This window comes from Salminus brasiliensis, chromosome 16 (assembly GCF_030463535.1).
Source record: "Salminus brasiliensis chromosome 16, fSalBra1.hap2, whole genome shotgun sequence".
Lineage (NCBI taxonomy): Eukaryota > Metazoa > Chordata > Actinopteri > Characiformes > Bryconidae > Salminus > Salminus brasiliensis.
The window spans coordinates 36,260,148-36,285,836 of NC_132893.1; the positions used below are offsets into that span (position 1 = coordinate 36,260,148).

The 25,689-nt window shown below is 45.1% G+C and overlaps 1 protein-coding gene across 1 annotated transcript in view; it reads left to right on the plus strand.

The window, feature by feature from the left end:
• Positions 1 to 5,781: 5,781 nt before the first annotated feature.
• Positions 5,782 to 25,689, plus strand: part of antxr1b (ANTXR cell adhesion molecule 1b) — a 44,162-nt gene continuing 24,254 nt past the window's right edge. The window contains exons 1-9 of the mRNA XM_072659007.1: positions 5,782 to 5,927; positions 16,852 to 16,923; positions 18,493 to 18,564; positions 18,941 to 19,022; positions 19,504 to 19,537; positions 22,553 to 22,632; positions 23,445 to 23,513; positions 24,731 to 24,811; positions 25,206 to 25,266. Of these exons, the coding sequence (XP_072515108.1) occupies positions 5,782 to 5,927; positions 16,852 to 16,923; positions 18,493 to 18,564; positions 18,941 to 19,022; positions 19,504 to 19,537; positions 22,553 to 22,632; positions 23,445 to 23,513; positions 24,731 to 24,811; positions 25,206 to 25,266 (697 nt within the window). The remainder of the gene's footprint in view (positions 5,928 to 16,851; positions 16,924 to 18,492; positions 18,565 to 18,940; positions 19,023 to 19,503; positions 19,538 to 22,552; positions 22,633 to 23,444; positions 23,514 to 24,730; positions 24,812 to 25,205; positions 25,267 to 25,689) is intronic.

Sequence of the window (25,689 nt, forward strand, 5' to 3'; positions counted from 1 at the left end):
CTCAGTCTGTCTCAGTACGAGGAATAAATAAACTAATACATTTCTTAAACACATCATTTAGAGGAATGTGGGTTTATATGATCTTTCTATGAGCCCCAGAACTCTGATGGACGCTCTGCAGGAACACTCCTCACCCTGAAAAACAAATAGGGGGGAAAGACCACACTAATGATGTCAGACAAGCTGGTCTGGTCATGATGGATTCTTTGAAATGTACAGAAATGTTCCACTACATGTCTTTAGTCTCAGTGATTTCATGGACAGGGACAGATGGACAAAGACAGCCAAACAAGAACAGATGTATGTGGACACATAGAGACAGATAAATAGACAGAGATAGAAAGATAGGGAGAGACAATGAAACAGTTAGTGACACGGACAGAGGCAAGTGGACAAAGAGACATGGATAAAGACAGATATCTAAAACAGATGGATAGGGACAGGTATACAGAGACAAATGGAAAGAACAATCAGATACAGAGAGACATGAACAGATGAATAGGGATCTAGGCAAAGGACAGATAGAAAGCGACAGATGGATAGAGCCATATTGAAAGGTCCAGAAGAACATGGACAGATGGACAGGGATAGATGGACAGGGGCAGAAAAGGACCAAATGGACAGGGATAGATGGACAGGGGCAGAAAAGGACCAAATGGACAGGGATAGATGAACAGGGGCAGAAGGAGAGGACAGATGGACATGGATAGATGGACAGAGGCAGATTGAAAGGACCAAATGGACATGGACAGATGGACAGGGCAGACTAAAAGGACCAAATGGCCAGGGGTAGATGGACAGGGGCAGTCTGAAAGGACCAAATGGCCAGGGATAGATGGACAGGGGCAGACTGAGAGGACCAAATGGACAGGGATAGATGGACAAGCGAGAAGGAAAGGACATAGATGGACAGGGGCAGATTGAAAGGACCAAATGGACATGGACAGATGGACATGGCAGATTGAAAGGACCAAATAGACATGGACAGATGCACGGGGCAGACTAAAAGGACCAAATGGCCAGGGATAGATGGACAGGGGCAGAAAAGGACCAAATGGACAGGGATAGATAAACAGGGGCAGAAGGAGAGGACAGATGGACATGGATAGATGGACAGGGGCAGATTGAAAGGACCAAATGGACATGGACAGATGGACAGGGCAGACTAAAAGGACCAAATGGCCAGGGATAGATGGACAGGGGCAGACTGAAAGGACCAAATGCATAGGGGTAGATGGACAGGGGCAGAAGGAGAGGACACAGATGGACAGGGGCAGATTGAAAGGACCAAATGGACAGGGATAGATGGACAGGGGCAGACTGAAAGGACCAAATGGACAGGGATAGATGGACAGGGGCAGACTGAAAGGACATAATGGACAGGGATAGATGGACAGGGGCAGACTGAAAGGACCAAATGGACAGGGATAGATGGACAGGGGCAGACTGAAAGGACCAAATGGACAGGGATAGATGGACAGGGCCATATTGAAAGGTCCAGAAGAACATGGACAGATGGACAGGGATAGATGAACAGGGGCAGAAAAGGACCAAATGGACAGGGATAGATGAACAGGGGCAGAAGGAGAGGACAGATGGACATGGACAGATGGACGGGACAAACTAAAAGGACCAAATGGCCAGGGGTAGATGGACAGGAGCAGACTGAAAGGACCAAATGGCCAGGGATAGATGCACAGGAGCAGACTGAAAGGACCAAATGGCCAGGGATAGATGGACAGAGGAAGATTGAAAGGACCAAATGGACAGGGATAGATGGACAGGGTCAGAAGGAGAGGACACAGATGGACAGGGGCAGATTGAAAGGACAAATGGACAGGGACAGCTGTTAAGCAGAACGTGAGCAAAGGAAGATCAAAGTAAAGCAATGGGTGGTTTATTGTCCTGTTTATTGAGGGATGTTTGTTGTTGTTTGTTGTTTACTTTATTCATGAAAAGCTGGTGTTTGTAAACACCTGCAGCTCTGTGCTGTTCAGGTCAGTGAGGATAATTTCTGCTAAAGCCCTGTCCTCTGTCTTTCCCCGGCTGACTAACTGGACTGTTGGTATGTTGTGAGTGAGGGTTTTATTGATCCAGCTGTGCAGCTGTCTGCTCTTTCTGCAGGTCTGACTGACCTGCAGATACACACTTATACACACACACACACACACACACACACACACACATACACACTCACTCACCTGCTGAACGCAGTTAGATCACCTGCAGAGGCAACATCAAACAGAGCAGTGAGCAGGTAATTAAGCTGAAGCACAAACACATCTCTCAGTCTATCTGTCAGTCTGTCTGTCTGTCAGTCTGTCTATCTGTCTGTCTGTCAGTCTGTCTATCTGTCAGTCTGGCTGTCTGTTTATCTGTGAGACAGTCTGTCTGGACAGATCGACAAGGACAATCTATCTATCTATCTATCTATCTATCTATCTATCTATCTATCTATCTGTCTGTCTGTCTGTCTGTCTGTATGTCTGTCTATCAGTATGTCTGTCTGTCTATCAGTATGTCTGTCTGTCTGTCTGTCTGTTTAAACTAAAGAACAGAACCAGGAGCTTATTAACCAGCTTATTTGCACTGTGTGCTGCTCCTGACCACTGTGTGCTGCTCCTTACCACTGTGTGGCGCTAGTGCAAAACAAGAAAAGAGAGAGAGACAGTATGAGCTGCTCTGACTCTTCCTACAGGTATTCAGGGCTTTTCATCTTCAGTATCTTCAACTCTGATCCCACATCTTGCTCATGCATCCATACTGTTCTGTACTCTAGCTTTCTTTACTTAGCTTTGCTTTAGTGTGTATATATATGTGTGTGTGTATTATACATATTCTGTCTCTCTCTCTCTCTCTTTAGATTGATATTTATGAGATTGTTTGGGGTAAATGAAGGAACTGCAGAGTAAGAATGCCACTGTACAGTGGAACAGCTCGTTTCTGCTGTGCACACGACAGTACTGATGTAGTTCAGGTGTTTACCTCCTGCAGTCTTTCTCGGTCGCTCTGGTGCAGAGAGAGAGAGAATTCCTCTCCCTGTCCAACCTTCCCTCCATCCAGTCACTTCTGCACATCGCAGAAGCCAGTCCTCGTTCATTCTGAGCTGACAGCAGACGCTCTGGCGTGATCAGGGAAATGCGGTGGTCCACCTGTCAGCATCACTTTAGAGCATACAGTACATTCAGGTGTCTGAACCTGAGAGGATGACTGGTCTGATAGAGGTCTCCTGAGCTGATGATCAGCTCCCAGGTGATGAGGGATGGCTACTCTACCTCTACACAGATAACACAGATCATCTCAGGATCCTTAAGTAGACAGACATGTGCAGTCAGAGCCCAGCAGAGTTACAACTTCTGACAATGAGAGAATAACAAGGAAAGGGTCTGGTCAGACTGGTCTGTCAGCCAATCACAGAACAGTAGAGGATGACTGTGAATCATTTCCAACCTCCTGTAATCAATGTTCCACACACAGTAATGGTTCAACTGATCTGCGCCACACAGTAAACATACAGCCTTGTGCTTAAATTATTCAGATTATTCGGATGTAACATTTTCCCCTAAATACATTTGACAATATTTCCCCTGTAATTTTTCTCTGGAAATCATAAAAATGATTGGATTTATGTATAATTTATAACTCCACCCTTCCTCTCTAGAGAGTCGCCCAGGTGCTCGTTCAGTCTCTCCTCACTTCAAGACTTGACCACTGCAGCTCTCTTCTGGTTGGTCTTCCTCTGCTCACCATCAGACCCCTGCAGCTGATCCAGAACACAGCGGGTCGGGTCGTCTTCAACGTCTCTAAGTTCACTCATGGTCAGCTCCTCCTCTGCTGTGTTCTCTCTTCACTGGCTTCCTGTAGCTGCTGCCCAGGTCATCAGATTCAGACCCCTGACTCTGGTCTACAAAGCCAAGACTGGACCAGCCAGCCCCTCCGTACTTGATGGCGATGGTCAAAAGCCGATCTGCACCAAGAGCCCTTCCAGCTTCAAGTACGGCTCGGCTCGACCTGCCATCCTTTAAGATCCACGGAAGACGATTAATTACTGTCCTGCACAGAAGTGGTGGAGCGAGCTTCCCCTGAGTGTCCGAACAGCAGAGTCCAACACTCACTGTCCTCAAACCCAGACTGAAGACCCTCCTCTTCTGAGAGTGCTCAGGCGAAGAGAAGAGTATTATGGTCTCCATATTGACTTGTGTTTAGTTGAGTCTAAGATTAGAGGTCTGAGTTTTAGTCTATTTAAACTAGCTGAGGAACTCTGGAGAGCGTCTGATAAATGCTGTAAATGTAAATAATAAATAATAAATGCATTATCTTCAACAGATTTTATATGGTTGTTTTAACAAATCTAAAACATGAAAATATTCTTTATTAATTCAAGTGAGAACACACTGATCTATCACTGTCACCTCTACAGTCCTGCAAACTGAGCTGCTGTGTGTTGTGTTGTAACATTGGGGGGTTTGGCTGCCTTTGAGATTTCTGTTTAGTCTGAAGTAAAGGAAAACTGCTTCCAGTGCTGGTTTGGTTAAGCTTTATCGGCGAGTGGGGTTATGGTCTACATTTACAGTATTTAGCTGACACTCTTCTCCAGAGCGACTTACAAGATTACTCATATTACAGAGGAGGGTCAGTGCAGTGTTAGGAGTCTTGCCCAAGGACTCTTATTGGTGTCGTGCAGCACAGTCACCCAGACCGGGAATCGAACCCCAGTCTTCCACATGGTGTGGTAGCTCACTGGCAGGTAGCCACACCAACCACAGGAGACGTGGTGGGGAGGTCGGCTCTGTGTGTTTGGTACTTTTAAGTAATTTAAAGGCCTTTTGGAGGCGTGTCCTATGCAGCTCTTCTTGCTCTGAGGGCTGTGTTTCTGCTTCTGCTCTCTCTGTTTCTGGTTGAGGAGGGTCTTTATGAGAAGTGCTGGAAACCTGCTTTAATATGATTGTCTTTTTTTGCTGTTTGTAGTTTTAATTGAACAGTTAAGCTCATGTGGTTCAGTAGAGGCTTTTATGTGGACAGGTTGTTCCTGTGTTTGAATAGAAAATCAGTATCAGTACTTTTCTGGTTTTGGACAGACAGAAAATATCTGTAAAAAAACCCAGTAACTCCTGTTGCCAGATAATGGCCTCTGTGTTCACAGATATTCTCTGATGCCTCCAGAAAACACGTATTTAACTGTAAATGATGACCTTATTGTGACTCTCTTGTTCGTAATCAATGACACAAGAACTCGTCCTGCTGAACCAGAGGAGGACGGGTCAGGTCCCCCTGGTGAGTCTTGGTTTCTCCCGAGGTTTCTTCTTCCAGCTCTGAGGGAGGTTCTCCTTGCCACTGTCTCTGTTGGCTGCTCACTGGGGGTCTTTGATCCTTTGTGTCTTCTTATGTTATTTATTTATTTATCTTTTACTAATCACTGATTATGTAAAGCTGCTTTGTGACGACCACAGTTGTAAAAAGCTGTACTAATAAATCTGACTTGACTGAAGGCACTGAAGTATCCAGTGTCATAATTACTTACATTTGGGCATGAACTCAGGATGCTGAGCAAGTTTGGGGCTTCTTAGGATTGTGACGAGGGAGGGCTCTCTCTCTCTGTCTCTCTCTCTCTCTCTCTCTCTCTCTCTCTCTCTCTCTGTCTCTCTCTGTCTCTCTCTCTCTCTCTCTCTCTCTCTCTCTCTCTCTCTCTCTCTCTCTCTCCTCCCTCGTGCTTTAGAGAGCAGCTGAAACTTTCTCTCTGCAGTTTCTGCTACTCTGCGCTCTGCTGGACAGTGTGTTGGGATGGTGTGTGTGTGTTGGGCCAGGCTGGCTGGTGTGGTGGTAGTGGTGGCCCTGCTGGTCAGTGGCGCAGATGGACAGGTTTATGAACGATGGGAGGCAGGGTCCTCGTGCTACGGTGGATTTGACCTCTACTTCGTTCTGGACAAGTGAGTTCAGTGTTTATTTATTTAAGCCATTTTTCTTTTTCTTTTTTTTAAGAGAGTCGGTCAGACAGGTAAGAGGAAGAGGTCAGGTGTGGAGAGAAGACATTAAGCCGGTGAGATAGAATTTCTATGCAACATATGTGGCAGCTAAAAGGCCAGAACAGTGCCCCAATTGGCAGGTATATGATATTACAATAACAGTCTGTGTTTATTTTGATTTCAGTGGGTTTTCGTTTTTAAGTGATTCACTCTGGAACTGATGATTCAACTGAATCAGTACTAGAATGTTATTATGTGTAATTTTTATCAAAGTTCTTGCCTCTTGGAGACCAATATATCCTATCTGCAGCGACAGAGATCAGATTTATTACAGTGTTTTTATTGGCTTTGGCATGTTTTCTGAAACACTGTTAAAATAATCAAATATTTAAATAGAATCACAACATAAATTCATACTGCACTACAGCACAGCCTGAACAGCCTCGCTCACTCAGCTCACTTTAGCTCGTGGTTCAGCAGAGCGGTCTCCTAAACACAGTCAGTGTGTTAATGCTTAAAGCCAGACTGCGTCAGAGAGCTGCAGGGCAGTGGGGACTGACCGAATATCCTGAAAACGCTTCTCTAGACAGTTGACCACTGTACTATAAGGTCATAATTACAGAATATTAATCAGATGAGACACAGATATACCAGAAACGGTACTATACTGACAAAAGAAAACATTCTTCATATATTTAATGTGTTATTAAATAAAATAAATTCCCCTACTACTATCTAGTTCATAGGTACACAATCTATTACATCATTTACTAGTTCTAACCAGTGCACTAGTATACACGAGTACACAATTATCTAGTACACATACTAGTACATAACTACCTAGTAAACTAGCACATGCAATAGTACATAAATACTAAGTACAGAAGCTAGTACATCATTAACTAGTCCTGACTAGTACACTGGTGCAGACACCAATTTAAAACTGTTAAGTAATTAGGCACAGTACGTATGACGAAACTAGTACGCTTGTATACAGTAGTACAAATTTGGCTAGTACACACACTAGTATGCACACTAGGCATAGCTAATTCGTACGCTAGTACACAAATTAGTGCCTAGCGTACTAGTACTATTTAGTATATTAGAACACACAACTAAGTAGTAGACACTTGTGCAGCCTAGTGTACACTGTATCTAGTTATGTGTACTAGTGTTGTGTACTAGTTAGTACCAGTAGGGTGTGTATGAGTGTGTGTGGTTATGTACTGTAGTACATTTACTGTTGAGGGATTTGATTCCGGATAGTACACACATACACAGGTGTGAACGTAACTAACTAGTACACAAATTTACATCATTAACTAGTACAGTACTACACACACTGGTATGTCGTACGGTAAGCCGTTCCTGTCCTCCCCGGCTATTCTAACGGAAATCCTCACTGCCTGCGAGCTAAATGTGATGTAGAGATGTAGAGGAGAGACGCTGACGTGTTTTTGAAGAGCAGCTTTAGAACGGTGATAAACGCAGGTCAGTGTTTTCATGTTCTGACCCCGCGGCACTTTCTGACCGTAAATCAAGACCTGGCCTTTAGAGGAGGTCAGAGGTCAGACAGACAGCAGGAGTTAAAACTCGGCTGTGAAATGTGGGCCAGTAGGTTTCAAGATGATTCAGCACCAGACAGAGCAGCCAGAAGACTTTCACAAGCAGATCTTACACAGTCTAACACTGGCCAAAAGTTTACAGACACTCAGGTTTTTAAAGGTAAAGCTGCAGGTATCTGCACTATGTACAGCGAAACTGCGTCCTCCGCATTTGACCCATCTGTGGTAGTGAACACACACACATACACACTAGTGAACTATGAACACACCCAGAGCGGTGGGCAGCCAACTCCAGCACCCGGGGAGCAGAGAGGGTGAAGGGTCTTGCTCAAGGGCCCAACAGTGGCAGCTTGCCGAGCCCGGGTGTCGAACCCACAACCCTGTCATCAACAGCCCAAATTGCACCCATTGCTGACACAGATTGCAGAGCAATGCTCCTCCAAACTCTAGTAAAAAGCCTCTAGAGACAGTTACTCCCCTTGATTTTTATAAGAAACAATGAACGAGCAGGTGTCCCAATACTTTTGTTCATGTATTGTTTGTCTATTTTTATCAGCTCCACTGTTGTGAGCTGGTTTACATTCATGCAGCAGATGTATCACCTTGCGAACTCTGAAACGTTCAGTTTCTCGGTGTGTAGTATAGAGTGTGTAGTATAGAGTGTGTAGTATAGTGTGTGTAGTATAGTGTGTAATATAGAGTGTGTAATATAGAGCGTGTAATATAGAGTGTGTAGTATAGAGTGTGTAGTATAGTGTGTAGTATAGAGTGTGTAGTATAGAGTGTGTACTATAGAGTGTGTAATATAGAGTGTGTAGTATAGAGTGTGTAGTATAGTGTGTAGTATAGAGTGTGTAGTATAGAGTGTGTAGTATAGAGTGTGTAATATAGAGTGTGTAGTATAGAGTGTGTAGTATAGAGTGTGTAGTATAGTGTGTAATATAGAGTGTGTAGTATAGAGTGTGTACTATAGAGTGTGTAGTATAGAGTGTGTAGTATAGAGTGTGTACTATAGAGTGTGTACTATAGAGTGTGTACTATAGAGTGTGTAGTATAGAGCGTGTACTATAGAGTGTGTAGTATAGTGTGTAATATAGAGTGTGTAGTATAGAGTGTGTAGTATAGAGTGTGTACTATAGAGTGTGTAGTATAGAGTGTGTAGTATAGTGTGTAGTATAGAGTGTGTAGTATAGAGTGTGTAATATAGAGTGTGTAGTATAGAGTGTGTAGTATAGAGTGTGTAGTATAGAGTGTGTAGTATAGAGTGTGTAATATAGAGTGTGTAGTATAGAGTGTGTACTATAGAGTGTGTAGTATAGAGCGTGTACTATAGAGTGTGTAGTATAGAGTGTGTAATATAGAGTGTGTAGTATAGAGTGTGTAGTATAGTGTGTAGTATAGAGTGTGTAGTATAGAGTGTGTACTATAGAGTGTGTAATATAGAGTGTGTAGTATAGAGTGTGTAGTATAGAGTGTGTACTATAGAGTGTGTAGTATAGAGCGTGTACTATAGAGTGTGTAGTATAGAGTGTGTACTATAGAGCGTGTAGTATAGAGCGTGTAATATAGAGTGTGTAGTATAGATTGTGTAGTATAGAGTGTGTAGTATAGAGTGTGTAGTATAGAGTGTGTAATATAGAGTGTGTAGTATAGAGTGTGTACTATAGAGTGTGTACTATAGAGTGTGTACTATAGAGTGTGTAGTATAGAGTGTGTAATATAGAGTGTGTAGTATAGAGTGTGTACTATAGAGTGTGTAGTATAGAGTGTGTACTATAGAGTGTGTAGTATAGAGTGTGTAGTATAGAGTGTGTACTATAGAGTGTGTAGTATAGAGCGTGTACTATAGAGTGTGTAGTATAGAGTGTGTACTATAGAGCGTGTAGTATAGAGTGTGTAATATAGAGTGTGTAGTATAGATTGTGTAGTATAGAGTGTGTAATATAGAGTGTGTAGTATAGAGTGTGTAATATAGAGTGTGTAGTATAGAGTGTGTAATATAGAGTGTGTAGTATAGAGTGTGTACTATAGAGTGTGTACTATAGAGTGTGTAGTATAGAGTGTGTAATATAGAGTGTGTAGTATAGAGTGTGTACTATAGAGTGTGTAGTATAGAGTGTGTAATATAGAGTGTGTAGTATAGAGTGTGTACTATAGAGTGTGTAGTATAGAGCGTGTAGGGGAACATCATGTCGTTGCAGCTCAGAATAATGAAGATGATGAAGATTAATGAGGAACAGCTGTGTTTGCCCTGAAGGTGCGGAGAGTGTTGATCAGTGTATGGAAGAGAAAGAGGAACAACACTGTTTTTAGAAGCAGAGAACAAAGCAGATCCACCACGGCACTCTGAAGAACATTTCCCATCAGCTGCTGCTGCACGGCTGCGTATGGAACCGTTTACCATAAAAACAACAACTGAGAAAACAACTAAATAAAAAGAGCTGGAATGATGAAGAGTCCAGAAGCACAGAAAAAGAGCCGACAGTGAAATCTGAAGCTTCTAATTCGGGAACCTTTGAAATCAGACCAGAGCGTGAGACGCTGCTGCTGTTTATAGCTATGCTGACATACACCAACTAGCCATAACATTAGCATCAGTGCCAGGTGAAGGCTGAACACCGATGATCTGGGTCCAGTGTCTCCTCTTGAAGGGTGGATCTATCAGGCAGTAAGTGAACGGTCAGTTCTTGTAGGTGATGAAGCAGGAACAATGGACAAGTGTAAGAGTCTGAGACACTTTGAGAAGAACCAAACTGTGATGTTCTAGACAATGACTGGGTCAGAACATCTCCAGAACATCAGCAAGCAGGTCTTGTGGGGTGTTCCTGGTATGCAGTGGTCAGTACCTACCAGAAGTGCTCCAAGGAAGGACAACTGGTGAACCAGGACCTAAAGGATCTGCTGCTAATGTCTGAAGGTGTCCTTCAAAGGTCATGTGGAGTCCATGCCTCCATGGGTCAGAGCTGTTTTGGTGGAATGAGGGGATCTACACAATATTAGGCAGGTGGTATTAATGTTATGGCTGATTGGTGCACTTCAGCCCATGTTCTAGATAACAGTCATACACCATGCTAATTGGTGGAATATTAACTTCCTGAACTTAGCTACATTAGCTTCGTAGCTCCAGTGTAAAACTGACTGGGAGTCTAAATGTGATTGGGCAGAACTATCGCTTCAGTCCTGAGACCTTTCAGGTGTTCCTGCTTTGATGCACTGCTGATTCAGATTTGGATGCATGGAGGCAGTGCAGTATTGATTATGGGTTATGGATTGATGGATTGATACTGGTATGAATGTGAGCTTTTGTCTGTTTGTTCTAATATAGAGCTGATGGGAGTCAATAAACCAAAAGGCTGTTTCATGATATTGCATTCTAGAGCAGAGAACATCAGTTTAATGGACATGGGGGAGGATGAGGAGTGAGGATGGAGAAGGTGAAGGTGTTTGAAGGCTAGTAAGATCAGACACACCTGGATGAATTAGGCTGTTAAAATAAGCGTGTGGATCATATGAACATTATAGAGCATTATAGAGCGTCCCCTATGCTTCCTGTAGTGTATTACAGTCTGTCAGAATGAGCGGGTGGATCATATGAGCATTATAGAGCATTATAGAGTGCCCCCTATGCTTCCTGTAGTGTATTACAGTCTGTCAGAATGAGGGTGTGGATCATATGATCATTATAGAGCATTATAGAGCGCCCCCTATGCTTCCTGTAGTGTATTACAGTCTGTCAGAATGAGGGTGTGGATCATATGATCATTATAGAGCATTATAGAGCGTCCCCTATGCTTCCTGTAGTGTATTACAGTCTGTCAGAATGAGGGTGTGGATCATATGATCATTATAGAGCATTATAGAGCGCCCCCTACTCTTCCTGTAGTGTATTACAGTCTGTCAGAATGAGGGTGTGGATCATATGATCATTATAGAGCATTATAGAGCGCCCCCTACTCTTCCTGTAGTGTATTACAGTCTGTCAGAATGAGCGTGTGGATCATATGAACATTATAGAGCATTATAGAACGCCCCCTATGCTTCCTGTAGTGCATTACAGTCTGTCAGAATGAGCGTGTGGATCATATGATCATTATAGAGCATTATAGAGCGCCCCCTACGCTTCCTGTAGTGCATTACAGTCTGTCAGAATGAGCGTGTGGATCATATGAACATTATAGAGCATTATAGAGCGCCCCCTATGCTTCCTGTAGTGCATTACAGTCTGTCAGAATGAGCGTGTGGATCATATGAACATTATAGAGCATTATAGAGCGCCCCCTACGCTTCCTGTAGTGTATTACAGTCTGTCAGAATGAGCGTGTGGATCATATGAACATTATAGAGCATTATAAAGTGTATAAATAATGTATGAATGTTTTGTGAATACATCATTTTTACAGAAAGAGCAAAACAGGCAGATGTATAATTGAGGAGAGTGTGGCGCCTCTGAACCCTTTCTCCAGCAGCACCAGCTGTTCCAGAGCAGAGCTGCAGCAGAGCACTCATACACACACATCTCACACACACACACACGTCACACACACACACAAAGAAAAGAGAGAGAAAGGCAGACGGAGGAGGGGAGGGGGGTTGAAAGAGAGCGAGAATGAGTGTGTGTGTGTGTTTGTATGTGTGTGTGTGTGTGTGTGTGTGTGTATGTGTGTGTGTGTGTGTGTGTGTGTGTGTGTGTATGTGTGTGTGTGTGTGTGTGTGTGTTTAAGACTTTGACACTTTCAGTTTGGCTCTGCAGGACCCGACACTCACTGTCATGAAAGGCTGGTTGTAAAAGCAGATGTCAGACGTATGGAAGCTGAGCAGAGCCGCTGCTCCACTGCTCCCAGTCTCACACTGCTGTGGTCGTACCTCTGCCTGCTGAATAAGGAGGAATATGATGCAGAAATGAGCTGCGCTCGTTAGTAACGGCCTCGTTTACTGCCTCGTCTGTTCCTGTTGTTGTTTTCTTAGTTCAGAACAGCTCCGCCTTCTCCTGTGAAGTCAGCATTCTGGAGATAAATGTGTTTCATTGGTTATTGACAATATACGTACATCCACCTATTCAATCCACAGCTCATTCACCTTGAAGATATATCAGATGTGTTTCAGGAGGAATGTCTGTTTAAATGAGACACAATACTGGGCAGCCTATCAGTACAGAGCTCATTTACATATATCAAAGTCACAGTTACAGTAATTATCCAGTTTAAGTTTAAGCCTGAGTTTAATTCTAAGCTGTAAGAAGAAGCCAGGTGGTGTAGAAATGAGATGTGGCTCAGAGGGAGAGGAAAAAAGGGAAAGTGAGATACGAGCTTTTAAATGGAACATTCCTTATATAAGAAATAGTGCTGATAAAGTTCTGAACTCGAACCTGATCAAAACAGTGACATCACCACTTAAGTGAATTCTTCGGATTGCGTAAATGTCCCGGGACACTCAGAGAGCGTGTTCAGAGTGAGGGTCAGAGATGACTGATGAGATCAGAGTGAAAAACTGATCAAATGAAGCTGCTCTTCTTCATCACTCACAGTCTTCGCTTCACTGCTGTGTGCTGCAGCCATGCACAAAATCTCATCAGCGACACTAATCATGCCTTATTGTTCCCAGAATTCCTGCCTGATTCGCTCTAATAGAGCCCGTGCTGTGTTGTGAGGCTGAGCTCTCCCTTGCCAGTGTGCTCAATAACAGCACAGAGGCCCTGACTGGACAGAGTTCAGCAGGATTGCGCCAGTCGTTAACCCTCTGCAGTTCTGCAGTTCTGCCTCACACTCAGTCTTATTTAACCAGCCTTTCGGAAACACTGACATCATTTAGCAAAGCCGTCGCTGCAGTCCAGGCTTATACAGTCCCGCTGAACTTCACCCTAATGAGAGACTGTAGCTCCGCCTCCTCAGTGTATATCACAATACCTACATTTAGAGCGTTATTAATATGCACCCTAATGAGAGACTGTAGCTCCGCCTCCTCAGTGTATATCACAATACCTACATTTAGAGCGTTATTAATATTCACCCTAATGAGAGTCTGTAGCTCCGCCTCCTCAGTGTATATCACAATACCTACATTTAGAGCGTTATTAATATTCACCCTAATGAGAGGCTGTAGCTCCGCCTCCTCAGTGTATATCACGATACCTACATTTAGAGCGTTATTAATATTCACCCTAATGAGAGACTGTAGCTCCGCCTCCTCAGTGTATATCACAATACCTACATTTAGAGCGTTATTAATATTCACCCTAATGAGAGACTGTAGCTCCGCCTCCTCAGCGTATATCACAATACCTACATTTAGAGCGTTATTAATATTCACCCTAATGAGAGACTGTAGCTCCTCCTCCTCAGCGTATATCACAATACCTACATTTAGAGCATTATTAATATTCACCCTAATGAGAGACTGTAGCTCCGCCTCCTCAGCGTATATCACAATACCTACATTTAGAGCGTTATTAATATTCACCCTAATGAGAGACTGTAGCTCCGCCTCCTCAGTGTATATCACAATACCTACATTTAGAGCGTTATTAATATTCACCCTAATGAGAGACTGTAGCTCCGCCTCCTCAGTGTATATCACAATACCTACATTTAGAGCGTTATTAATATTCACCCTAATGAGAGACTGTAGCTCCGCCTCCTCAGTGTATATCACAATACCTACATTTAGAGCGTTATTAATATTCACCCTAATGAGAGACTGTAGCTCCTCCTCCTCAGTGTATATCACAATACCTACATTTAGAGCGTTATTAATATTCACACTAATGAGAGACTGTAGCTCCGCCTCCTCAGCGTATATCACAATACCTACATTTAGAGCGTTATTAATATTCACCCTAATGAGAGACTGTAGCTCCTCCTCCTCAGCGTATATCACAATACCTACATTTAGAGCGTTATTAATATTCACCCTAATGAGACTCTAGCTCCGCCTCCTCAGTGTATATCACAACACCTACATTTAGAGCGTTATTAATATTCACCCTAATGAGAGACTGTAGCTCCGCCTCCTCAGTGTACATCACAATACCTACATTTAGAGCGTTATTAATATTCACCCTAATGAGAGACTGTAGCTCCGCCTCCTCAGTGTATATCACAATACCTACATTTAGAGTGTGTTTTTATTTATAATGATATTTATTTTGTATGTGTGTTAAAGCTCACACTGTTTGGACTGATCAGGTGAGGTTCAGTGTGTGTGTGTGTGTGTGTGTGTGTGTGTGTGTGTAGATATGATGGGTGCTGGACAGGTTGAGATTTCAGATTTCTCGTAAGCATCTGCAGCTGCTAAAACTGTTTGCATGGTAATAATAGCCTAGAGCTAATTCTCTAGAGATAGTGTGTGTGTGTGTGTATGTGTGTGTGTGTGTGTTTCATTGAGTCTGAATGTTCTTATGTAAGCACACATTCCCCTCTGATCTGTCTGCACCGCACAAAGCTCCGCCAGGCCCTCGAGCAGCGGGAACGGAGCAGAGCACCAAGCCAGGCTCCTTTATTTCAGTAAATCTAGAGAGATCTGTGTGAGACGAGTGTAAAGAAGATCATGCTGTCTCCCGGTGAACACCTACTGAACATAAAAACATACCATACAGTAGAGCAGCATGCAGACTAACTAACAGACGCTCAGATTTAACTGGGACTTTTGTATGTGGTTAAACTGGTTCCAGTAGACCGTGCCTGTGGTCATCTTCCGCTGTTCCCATAACAAAGCTGTCTACCAACTCTGACCACATTCAGACAGACATTTCTCCAGATCTGTATCATATAAGCGTGTGTTTTCATGGTCGGTGTGTTTGATGACTGACGTGTCTGTATAAAAAGTCCTTGGTGGCGTAATAGAGCACAGTTTAGAAGCAGATCAAGTTCAGCTCACAGGTTAAAGCGCAGCTTCCAAACATGGTGGAGGTAGTTTCACACACTGCTACTGTAAGTAACGGTGTGTTTATACGTGTAGTTTGGCTTTGTTCAGGCTCAAACACAAGTCTGCACAAAGTGGGCGTGTCCACAAACACACACACGTCTTCACTTTACTGAGGCGGCTACACCAATGAGTGCAGTTCTAATGCTGGCTAGTTGGGAAACACTGTGCACTGTGTAGTGTAGTGTGGTGGTGTGTGGTTTGGGACACAGCCCCGCTAAACTAATTCAAAGGCAGTGTTCACACTTACGAATACTCAGGTCCTCATCCAGGACTGATTCTGGCCTCGTTTGTGGGAGGGGCTCATTATCTCTGGTTGTCACACAGAAGAATTCCACTCGAACCGTGGATCGACTGCACACATTTTAAATAATCACCTTCCTGCACGGTTTTGTGAAGCGTCCTCGCTTCATCTGTTTTTTTGATTTTCCTCATTGTCCTTCAGTCCTGTCCCTCATGCAGTGAAGAGCAGGGCTTTCTGGAGTCAGGACATTTCACTGGGCAGGAACTCCTGCAAACAAGGAGTAGGAGGGGGGTTGATCGTGCAGGGGAGAAGCGAGTGAAGCAGTCATGCCTCCAAATTAACCAATCACACAACCCCACACGCCGCCGGGATAGTGGAGTGGAAAGCTTCCACTCACGCAGCAGACCGCACCCGAGTCCGCTTGTAGCAACAATGGCCCTAATCACACTCCAAGGACCTTCAATGACCCTGTCAGTAATTTCAGGGTGATGGGCTCAGCTGTCGCTGTGATTGTGACTGTGGCGTCCATTCTGTCCTATTGTCTGCATTGTCTGCATTGTCTGCACTCCGGCAGAGCTGTAATCACGCTCTGAGCTGTTTTATTGGTCAGAAGGAAAACACATTTCCCTCATCCTGCAGAAACATGGTTAAAGTTCCTAAACTGCAGAAATAGCAACGATTTAATTCATTGTTTGTGTGATGTCACAAATATTTACTGCATTTACATACACCTGCCTATTTATCCTACAGCAGTTTAGCCCCACCCATTCAGCCCACAGCAGTTTAAAAAGGTGCATGTTTTTGTCACTGTACACTGTACAGCAAAATGTGTCCTCCGCATTTAACCCATCTGGTAGTGAACACACACTCACACACACACACACATGTGTTAGGGGCAGTGAGTACACACACACCCAGAGCGGTGGGCAGCCAACTCCAGCGCCCGGGGAGCAGAGAGGGTAAAGGGCCTTGCTCAAGGGCCCAACAGTGGCAGCTTGCCGAGCCCGGGAATCGAACCCACAACCCTGTTATCGATATCCCGGCGCTCTAACCGCTGAGCCACCACTGCCCCTCCCATTCAGCCTACAGCACTTTAGCCCCACCCATTAAGCCTCAGCTCTTCTACAGGCATTATTATCATACACTCTGTTGTTGTTTTCAGGTCTGGCAGTGTTCAGCACCACTGGAATGAGATTTATTACTTTGTGGACCACCTCGCTCACAAGTTCATCAGGTAAGAAGTTCCTTCCACTAGTAGCTTTAACTCTGTTAAAGCCTCTTAGCCGTCCATCATGTCCGATGATGCTGCTTGCTCCAGGGGTAGGGGGAGTTGACTGGGGGTCGGAATGTCTCCCAAACACCTCCAAGCCTTCTGTTCAGCAGAGGTGAGTATTTACCAATGGCGGTCCGAGGAGGGTCTGACCACCAACCCGGCAATATGGTGCCTAAAGACTACCTGATCTGGATGGAACCAACAGAAGTTCTACTGCAGGACCTGAACAGAAATGTGTAATAATGGTTACGGGAGGAACGCGTCACAGCACACAATGGCCTTGGTTTCGGTCCTCATCTTAACGCTGTACAGTGTACAGAATGCTCCTTCTGGACCTCACTGCGTCGGGCAGGGCTGTTCCCACATGGAACCGTCGGTACCAGTGTCGTTATGATGTCTCAATGTTCAACACAGGGGCTCCTAGAAGACCAGAGCCAGTCGCTTTACATTTGAAGATCTTTAAGTAGCTATAGTGAGGTCCCGAGATTCATTGCGCTCTGACTGCAGCGGTCAGGGTTGCTAGGTGACAGGAGTTGGGTTTTGTGACGCACTGTAAGGGCAGGAACAGCAGGGCTGTGACACAAACGGGAAATCCACCGTAGAGCAGCCCCTGAATCGGGACACAGTTTATGTGATGACCACAACACTGCCCTGGGCGGTGGGCTGAGCCACCAGACTGGATGAAGAGCTGAGGCCTGTTAAGCGGTTCTGCTGAGATGACCAGTGACTGAGAGAACATCTGATCTAAACACATGATAGCACTTTCGATCAGATAAGTGAATTTGAGTGGACGCGCGGGACAGGTCATCAGTTTGCTCCTGGAAGATTAAATCTGCTGGAGTAAATGTTGCAGGATTGACCCCATAAAGGTCCAGGAGCTGCTAGGCTTTTATTCATCACTGCTGCAAGTGATGAAAAACTTACATTATTTCCAGTGTAGTTACTGAATAATACACACAATACACACAATAATACACTGAGTGTAATACACCTGAATGGGTGGGGCTAAACATCTGTAGGCTGAATGGGCGGAGCTAAACATCTGTAGGCTGAATGAGTGGGGCAAAACTGCTATGCACTAAACAGGAGGAGTTAAACAATATTTAGGCGAAATGGGCAGGGCTAAATCGCTATAGACTAAATAGGAGGAGCTAGACAATTTTTTAGGCTGAATGGGCGGGGCTAAACTGCTCTAGACTGATTGGTTGGGGCAAAACTGCTGTAGGCTGAATGGGTGGAGCTAAACTCTTCTATCCTGAATGGGTGAGCCAAAAATGCTGTTGGCTAAATGGGTGGGGCAAAAAATAAGAGAAGCTAAACAATCTTTAGGCTGAATAGGGGGCTAAATCGATATAGACTAAATAGGAGGAGCTTAACAATCTTTAGGCTGAGTGGGTGGGGCTAAACTGCTCTATCCTGAATGGGTGGGGCAAAACTGCTGTAGGCTGAATAAGTGAGGCCTCAAAGATGGGGGGCTAGTGGTAGAGAGACATTGGAGCAGTGATGCATTTTTCTCTCTCTCTCTTCCAGTCCTCAGCTCCGGATGTCCTTCATCGTATTTTCGACGGAGGGCCGGACTTTGATGAAGCTGACTGATAACAGGCATGACTCTGCAACATTACACACACACACACACACACACACACTCACATACAGACGAAATCAGTGTTCGGTCACAATAACAGTAAGGGTCTTTCCGGCTGGATGGCGGATAATGCACAGAGAACACACAGACTAAGTGCCAGGTCGATCTGCCAAACCTCGCTGATCTTGGGCTGTTCAGCCAAACACTGACATTTTTCCCAAAGTGAAGTGAGGGAAGGAATTCTCCCCTGGCTTTACGGGGAGTGTGCCGGTCGCTTTCTGACAGTACATTTTTTATTTATTATGGAATGAGTTGCTGCAGCAGAATTATATTCCCAGATGGCGTCACACGAGCCCTCTAAAGTGTGTGTGTGTGTGTGTGTGTGTTTTATAGGGATCAGATCCGAGCTGGACTGGAGCAGCTTATGCATGTGTTACCAGGAGGAGACACCTTCATGCACAAGGGCTTCGAGAGGGTGAGGCTGAGATGGAGACAAGAGTCGTGTTAGACTTAACTGAACTCGGGAATCATGCTTAAACCAGACCCAAACTGTAATCAATCAGTCAATCACTATTTATTTATAGAGTGCTTTTTACATCGAATGTTGTCACAAAGCAGCTTTACAGAACTTTACATACGTAAATAACTCACAACTCGCCTCGGATTCTCACTTCTGTGACTCGTGACTCAACTTGATTCCCATGTAAATGATAAATGACCTGAGTGCTTAAAGAGCTTGTGATTCAACACAAACTTGACACAAACGTGACTCGACTCACGCTTAATTAGCTCACACCTAAACTATTCTAGGCCTAGTGGGTGGGGCTAAACTGCTGTAAAGGATGAATGTACTGATTTGATGACATCAGAGGAAACACTAAATTGAGTGCCTCCTTCTTAAATCAGGTGTCCTGAGGTAAGATCTTCACTGCAGCTTGTGTTTGTCTGTTTTCCAGGCCAGTGAGCAGATCTACTACGCTACAGGAGATGGTGAGCTCTAGTGAAATATCTGACCTGGCTTTCATCACTCCACAACTCCACATCCTTATAACTGAAGATGTAATTGTATAATAAATGTGTAATAAACATTTCTAAAGACACCTCTAAGATCCTCTAATCTTAGACTCTACTAAACTCGTCAATATGGAGACCATAGTACTCTTCTCTTCGCCTGAGTACTCTCAGAAGAGGAGGGTCTTCAGTCTGGGTTTGAAGACAGCGAGCGATGGACTCTGCTGTTTGGACACCCAGGGGAAGTTCGTTCCACCACTTCGGTGCAGGACAGTAAAAAGTCTGGACGCTCGTCTTCCGTGGATCTTAAAGGATGGCGGGTCGAGCCGAGCCGTACTTGAAGCTGGAAGGGCTCTCGGTGCAGATCGGCTTTTGACCATCGCCATCAAGTACGGAGGGGCTGGCTGGTCCAGTCTTGGCTTTGTAGACCAGAGTCAGGGTCTGAATCTGATGAGGGCAGCAGCTACAGGAAGCCAGTGAAGAGAGAACCCAGTGATCATTCATAAGCTCGTCCGCTCTAAACAGAAAGGGTTCTGTATAGAACTGGACATGGGTTCTTCCACACATAACAGTAGAATCTTTTTTAGTGCTATATAGAACCGTCTGCAGCAGCGTTTCATTTTGTACAAAGAAGGGTTTAAGGGTTATCTGAACCCTCTTCAAAAAGGAACTCTTTTTTAAGAGCGTACATTTCTTTTAAATGACCCAGAACTGAGTCTAACACTCTCTAAGCAAAAACGGGTTCTCCAGAGTTCTGATGAAGGGTTCTTTGACTTGTAACAGTAGTGGAAACCTTTTTCATCAACGAAAACGTGTCTACAGTCTGAACAACATTTTAACCAGGTGAAGAAGCCTTTAGGCAACCAAATGGTTCTTGAAGTTGTCATGGTTCTCTATAGAGCCAGCGCCGGTACTATGTCTAAAGAGTAGTGCCTACTAAGCTGAAGAGTGAGGAATGTCTCTGCTAAATGAAAACTGGAAAGTCATACAGCTCCTCAGCTTGATCGTAACCTGGGAATGAGAGGAATCTGAGTTTTACTGAGGAAAAATCACTGATCATTAAATCTGTTATTGGAACGTCTGCCTGTAGAACCCTCTCTACTGTTCCCTCCTCAACACAGCAGCACTGCCTGTTTTCTATAAAGCTGAATTCTGAAGTTATTTCTCTACACAACCGTTTTATTCACATTCTCAAGTATGCTTGTTTTAGTGACTGTGCCTTTATTATGTAAATGAGCTCTGTTCTGATTGGCTGACTGCCTTTGGCTTCATTCTAAATGTACTCTGGGCTGAAACACTACTTATAGCTACACACGAATGGACAAGGCTAAAATGCTTTAGTGATGAATGAGTGGGGAGTTTAGCCCCACTCATTCAGCCTACAGCAGTTTAGCCCCACTCATTCAGCCTACAGCAGTTTAGCCCCACCCATTCAGCCTACAGCAGTTTAGCCCCACTCATTCAGCCTACAGCAGTTTAGCCCCACCCATTCAGCCTACAGCAGTTTAGCCCCACTCATTCAGCCTACAGCAGTTTAGCCCCACCCATTCAGCCTACAGCAGTTTAGCCCCACTCATTCAGCCTACAGCAGTTTAGCCCCACCCATTCAGCCTACAGCAGTTTAGCCCCACCCATTCAGCCTACAGCAGTTTAGCCCCACCCATTCAGCCTACAGCAGTTTAGCCCCACTCATTCAGCCTACAGCAGTTTAGCCCCACTCATTCAGCCTACAGCAGTTTAGCCCCACCCATTCAGCCTACAGCAGTTTAGCCCCACCCATTCAGCCTACAGCAGTTTAGCCCCACTTATTCAGCCTACAGCAGTTTAGCCCCACCCATTCAGCCTACAGCAGTTTAGCCCCACCTATTCAGACTACAGCAGTTTAGCCCCACCCATTCAGCCTACAGCAGTTTAACCCCACTTATTCAGCCTACAGCAGTTTAGCCCCACCCATTCAGCCTACAGCAGTTTAGCCCCACCTATTCAGACCACAGCAGTTTAGCCCCACCCATTCAGCCTACAGCAGTTTAACCCCACCCATTCAGCCTACAGCAGTTTAGCCCCACCTATTCAGCCAACAGCAGTTTAGCCCCACTCATTCAGCCTACAGCAGTTTAACCCCACCCATTCAGCCTACAGCAGTTTAGCCCCACCCATTCAGCCTAGAGCATCTTAGCCCCACCCATTCAGCCTACAGCAGTTTAGCCCCACCTATTCAGCCTACAGCAGCTTAGCCCCACTCATTCAGCCTACAGCAGTTTAACCCCACCCATTCAGCCTACAGCAGTTTAGCCCCACCCATTAAGCCTAGAGCATCTTAGCCCCACCTATTCAGCCTACAGCAGTTTAGTCCCACCCATTCAGCCTACAGCAGTTTAGCCCCACCCATTCAGCCTACAGCAGTTTAGCCCCACCCATTCAGCCCACAGCATCTTAGCCCCACCTATTCAGCCTACAGCAGTTTAGCCCCACCCATTCAGCCTACAGCAGTTTAGCCCCACCCATTCAGCCTACAGCAGTTTAGCCCCACTTTTTTAGTCTACAGTATCTTACCCAATCAGCCTGCAGCACCTTAGCCCTACCTATTTGGGCTGTAGCACCTTGGCTCCACCCATTTACACTACAGCAGTTTAAGCCACACCCGTTGAGCCTACAGCAGTTTAGCTCAACCCGTTGAGCCTATAGCAGTTTAGCTCCACCCATTCAGCCTACAGTTTACGCTGAAGGGCAGTCAATCCAATCAGAGATAATTTACATAATTTCAGTCTTAAAGACCCCGTTTGGTTCTAAGGGATGAATAGAGAATTCTAGAGAACAGTGTAGAAATGAATGATGATGTGGAGATTATGATGATGGTGATGATGATGATGGTGTAAGTGGAGCTTTGGGCAAATATCTAATACAGAAATGATCATCTAGCTGGATTATAGAAACTGCCAGTTATAGAAATGTCTGCGTGACCTCATACGCACTCTGTGCTTCTCTCCACCACAGTGTACCGTGCAGCCAGCGTCATCATCGCTCTGACAGATGGAGAACTGCGCGACACTCAGTTTGACTTGGCGGCGCGAGAGGTGAGCGAGGAGGGTCCCGTTACAGACACCATTTCCACTCGTCCAGGCCAGCGTGGGTGGAGGCTTTTTAAAGACTCCACTTTCTGATTGTGTCATGTGTTCTGTATGATCCAGCTGCTGCGGAAGAGTTTAGGGCTCAATAGCTGCAAGAAATGTCCTACACAGGCGTTTCAGTCAGGAGGGGGGAACTATGGTTGCCCTGCAGCTTTGGCAGCTTTATCAAAGCCCTCATTACTGATACAGTGCTTTCAAAAACACCACAGAGCTGTACTGCAGCGCTGCTCTCTGGCCTCAGCTTGATCATTAATCACAACTCCCATCAAACCCTTATTCCCCTTATCAGATAAAGACCTCAGGATGAACCTCCAGCAACTTTACTTCTCCAACAGAGAGAAAACTGTACTACAGCCAGGTGTGATACGCAATTAAAAGCAGGATAAACACCCATTCACACAGCATCTCAGCTCCTCAACCCTCTTAGTTTCACTGTTGGAGCCTAAATCTCCAAACCTGTGTAACGCTGCGTAACCCCAGTCATATTAGTGTAAAGTACCGCCTCAGCCCACATGCTTCTACAGCTTCAGATCAGGCTTCTGGAGCGCTCTGACTGTCCAGACATGCGTAGAGTAGCCAACGCAGCCTGACTCGTGCCAGAGACCACACCATCCAGCCTGTGAGAGATCACTGAACACCTCCACCGGCTTAGAGGAGCATGTGTGATGAGTTAGGCCTGCAGTTAGCGCTGCGCAGTGCAGCAGTCGGCCTGTCTGCTACAACCCCACGCTAATCTTGGGTTTGTGTTTGAACGGCAGGCGGCTCGGTCTCGACAGCTGGGAGCCACCATTTACTGCGTTGGAGTGAAGGACTTCAATGAAACTCAGGTGAGCTTCTCTCAGGTACTGCAATCAAATCTCAGCTCAGCTCACTATCTGCACTCTCAACAGAGTTAAGGAGTTTTAAGGGTTCTTTAGTAAAGGCAATAGTTCTTTCATGACTCACTAGAACCCAGAAATCAAAAGGAGAACCTAAGGGCATGAGTAAGCACCACCAAGAGTAAAAACTAAACTTGAAAAGGGGAACCCCTAGAACCAAGACTGAAAAGGAAGACCCACCATAGAGCATGAGGACGAACCACTGAACCTCCATAGGAACACTGAGCACTGAGGAAGGGACACTGAGTGGAACCAGAGTCAAATGGTTGGAAGAATCACTAAGAGGAACCAAGGCTTAAAATGTTAGAAAATAAGAAAGAGCCACTGCAGGGGAACCCCTAGAACCAAGACTAAAAAGGAGGACCTACCTAAGAGCATAGGAAAGCACCACTGAGAGAAACCAAGAGTCAAATGGGGAACCTTTTATAACCATGACTCAAAAGGAGAACTTCCCTAACAGCATTTAGAAGAACCACTAAGAGGACTTAAAATTAGAACCTCTGTAAGAAAATAAGAAAGAACCACTGAGAGGAACCAAGACTCAAAGGGGGAACCTCTCTAAGAGCATGTGGAAGAACCACTGAGAAGACCATGAGTCAGACGGGGAATGTTTAGAACCAAAACTCAAAAGGAGAACTTAAAATTTAAAATTAGAACCTATGTAAGAAAATATGGAAGAACCACTGAGAGGAACCAAGATTTAAAAGTGGAACCTCCCTATGAGCATTAGAAAAAGCTGCTGAGAGGAACCAAGTGTCAAATGGGAAACCCTTAGAACCAAGCCTGAAAAGAAGGACCTAACTAAGAACATAGGGAAGAACCACTGATGGGGAACCAAGAGTCAAAAAGGGGAATCCCTGAGAGCATGTTGACCACTGAAGCTAATCACCAGATTCAGAATTGGTTAAACCATCAGTAGCTGTACGCAACAATCCAGCCTCCTCATGATGCGCCTCCTCCCCATCCAGGTGTGGCTCACAGGTGCTGATTACACTTCAGTATTAAGACGAAAGATTCAGGTCCAGAAGTTGTGCTCCAGCTGTCTGGGCAGGTCTGCTGGAGCTTAGCTGTAGCACTGGCCTGGTGAAGCTCAGTGGTTTTAGAGTAATTCCTCATTACAGTAACAGTACTGAGTGTTTCAGCACCCTGCTCTCTCCCGCTCACAGCTGGCCATGATAGCGGACAGTACGGAGCACGTCTTCCCTGTGAACGACGGCTTTGAGGCACTTCAGGGGATCATTGACTCGGTAAGTGATCGGGACACACTTCCACTTCAGAAACAGGCCCACATCAGCACAGAGTTTAAAGGGTTAAAGGGCAGAAATGCTCTCGTTTAGCCTCAGTATAGAAGCACTGAGCGCTTACGTTTTAGTCGGAGAAGGGTGTACAGTGCTCAGAGTTCACACGAACCGTAGGACACACTGAAGGTCACCCCATTAGTGAACAGCAAACACTCCCTCACTGTTTAACACTTTCAGTGAACAGTGAAGCAGAACGCCCAGCAGCTCAGATCTGGGCGGAGCTCGATCAGAACCATCACTGCTGAATAAAATATGAGGCCCAGTAAACACACTGAGAGCACCGCTAACAGGCTTTGGCATCAGGCCTTTAATCTGTATTCATGGATTCTCTTTCTTTCAGATCCTGAAGAGGTCGTGCATAGAGATCCTAGCCGTCGAACCTTCAACCATCTGTGCAGGAGGTGAGGCTGGGCTAGTGCAGCAGACGGGCTCTTTTAAGGAGCAGCTAATGATTTGATATCTGAGCCCAGATTCAGTTGATCAGCCAAGACCATGTTCGGTATCCGACGCATGCTTCTTTAGTCTACAACTGAAAATGCTAGGCTAACACTGCTAACAAACACTGGAATTGGACTGTCACCAATCTCCACTCTGTAAACACGCCCCCAAAACAATTCCCAATCCCCAATCAGAACTAATAACGTCCGGTTCAGTGTGTTTTACTGTTTGCACTGCCACACAGGTAACACACCTGTGCTCACATGATTTGGGCCACTTTTACCTGCAGTGTGAATGCAGCCTTAGAGATTAGCGAACACCTCCTGGAGGCTGTGGGATGATTTAGGCCTGCAGTTAGCACAGCGCTAAGTGGTGTACATACATTT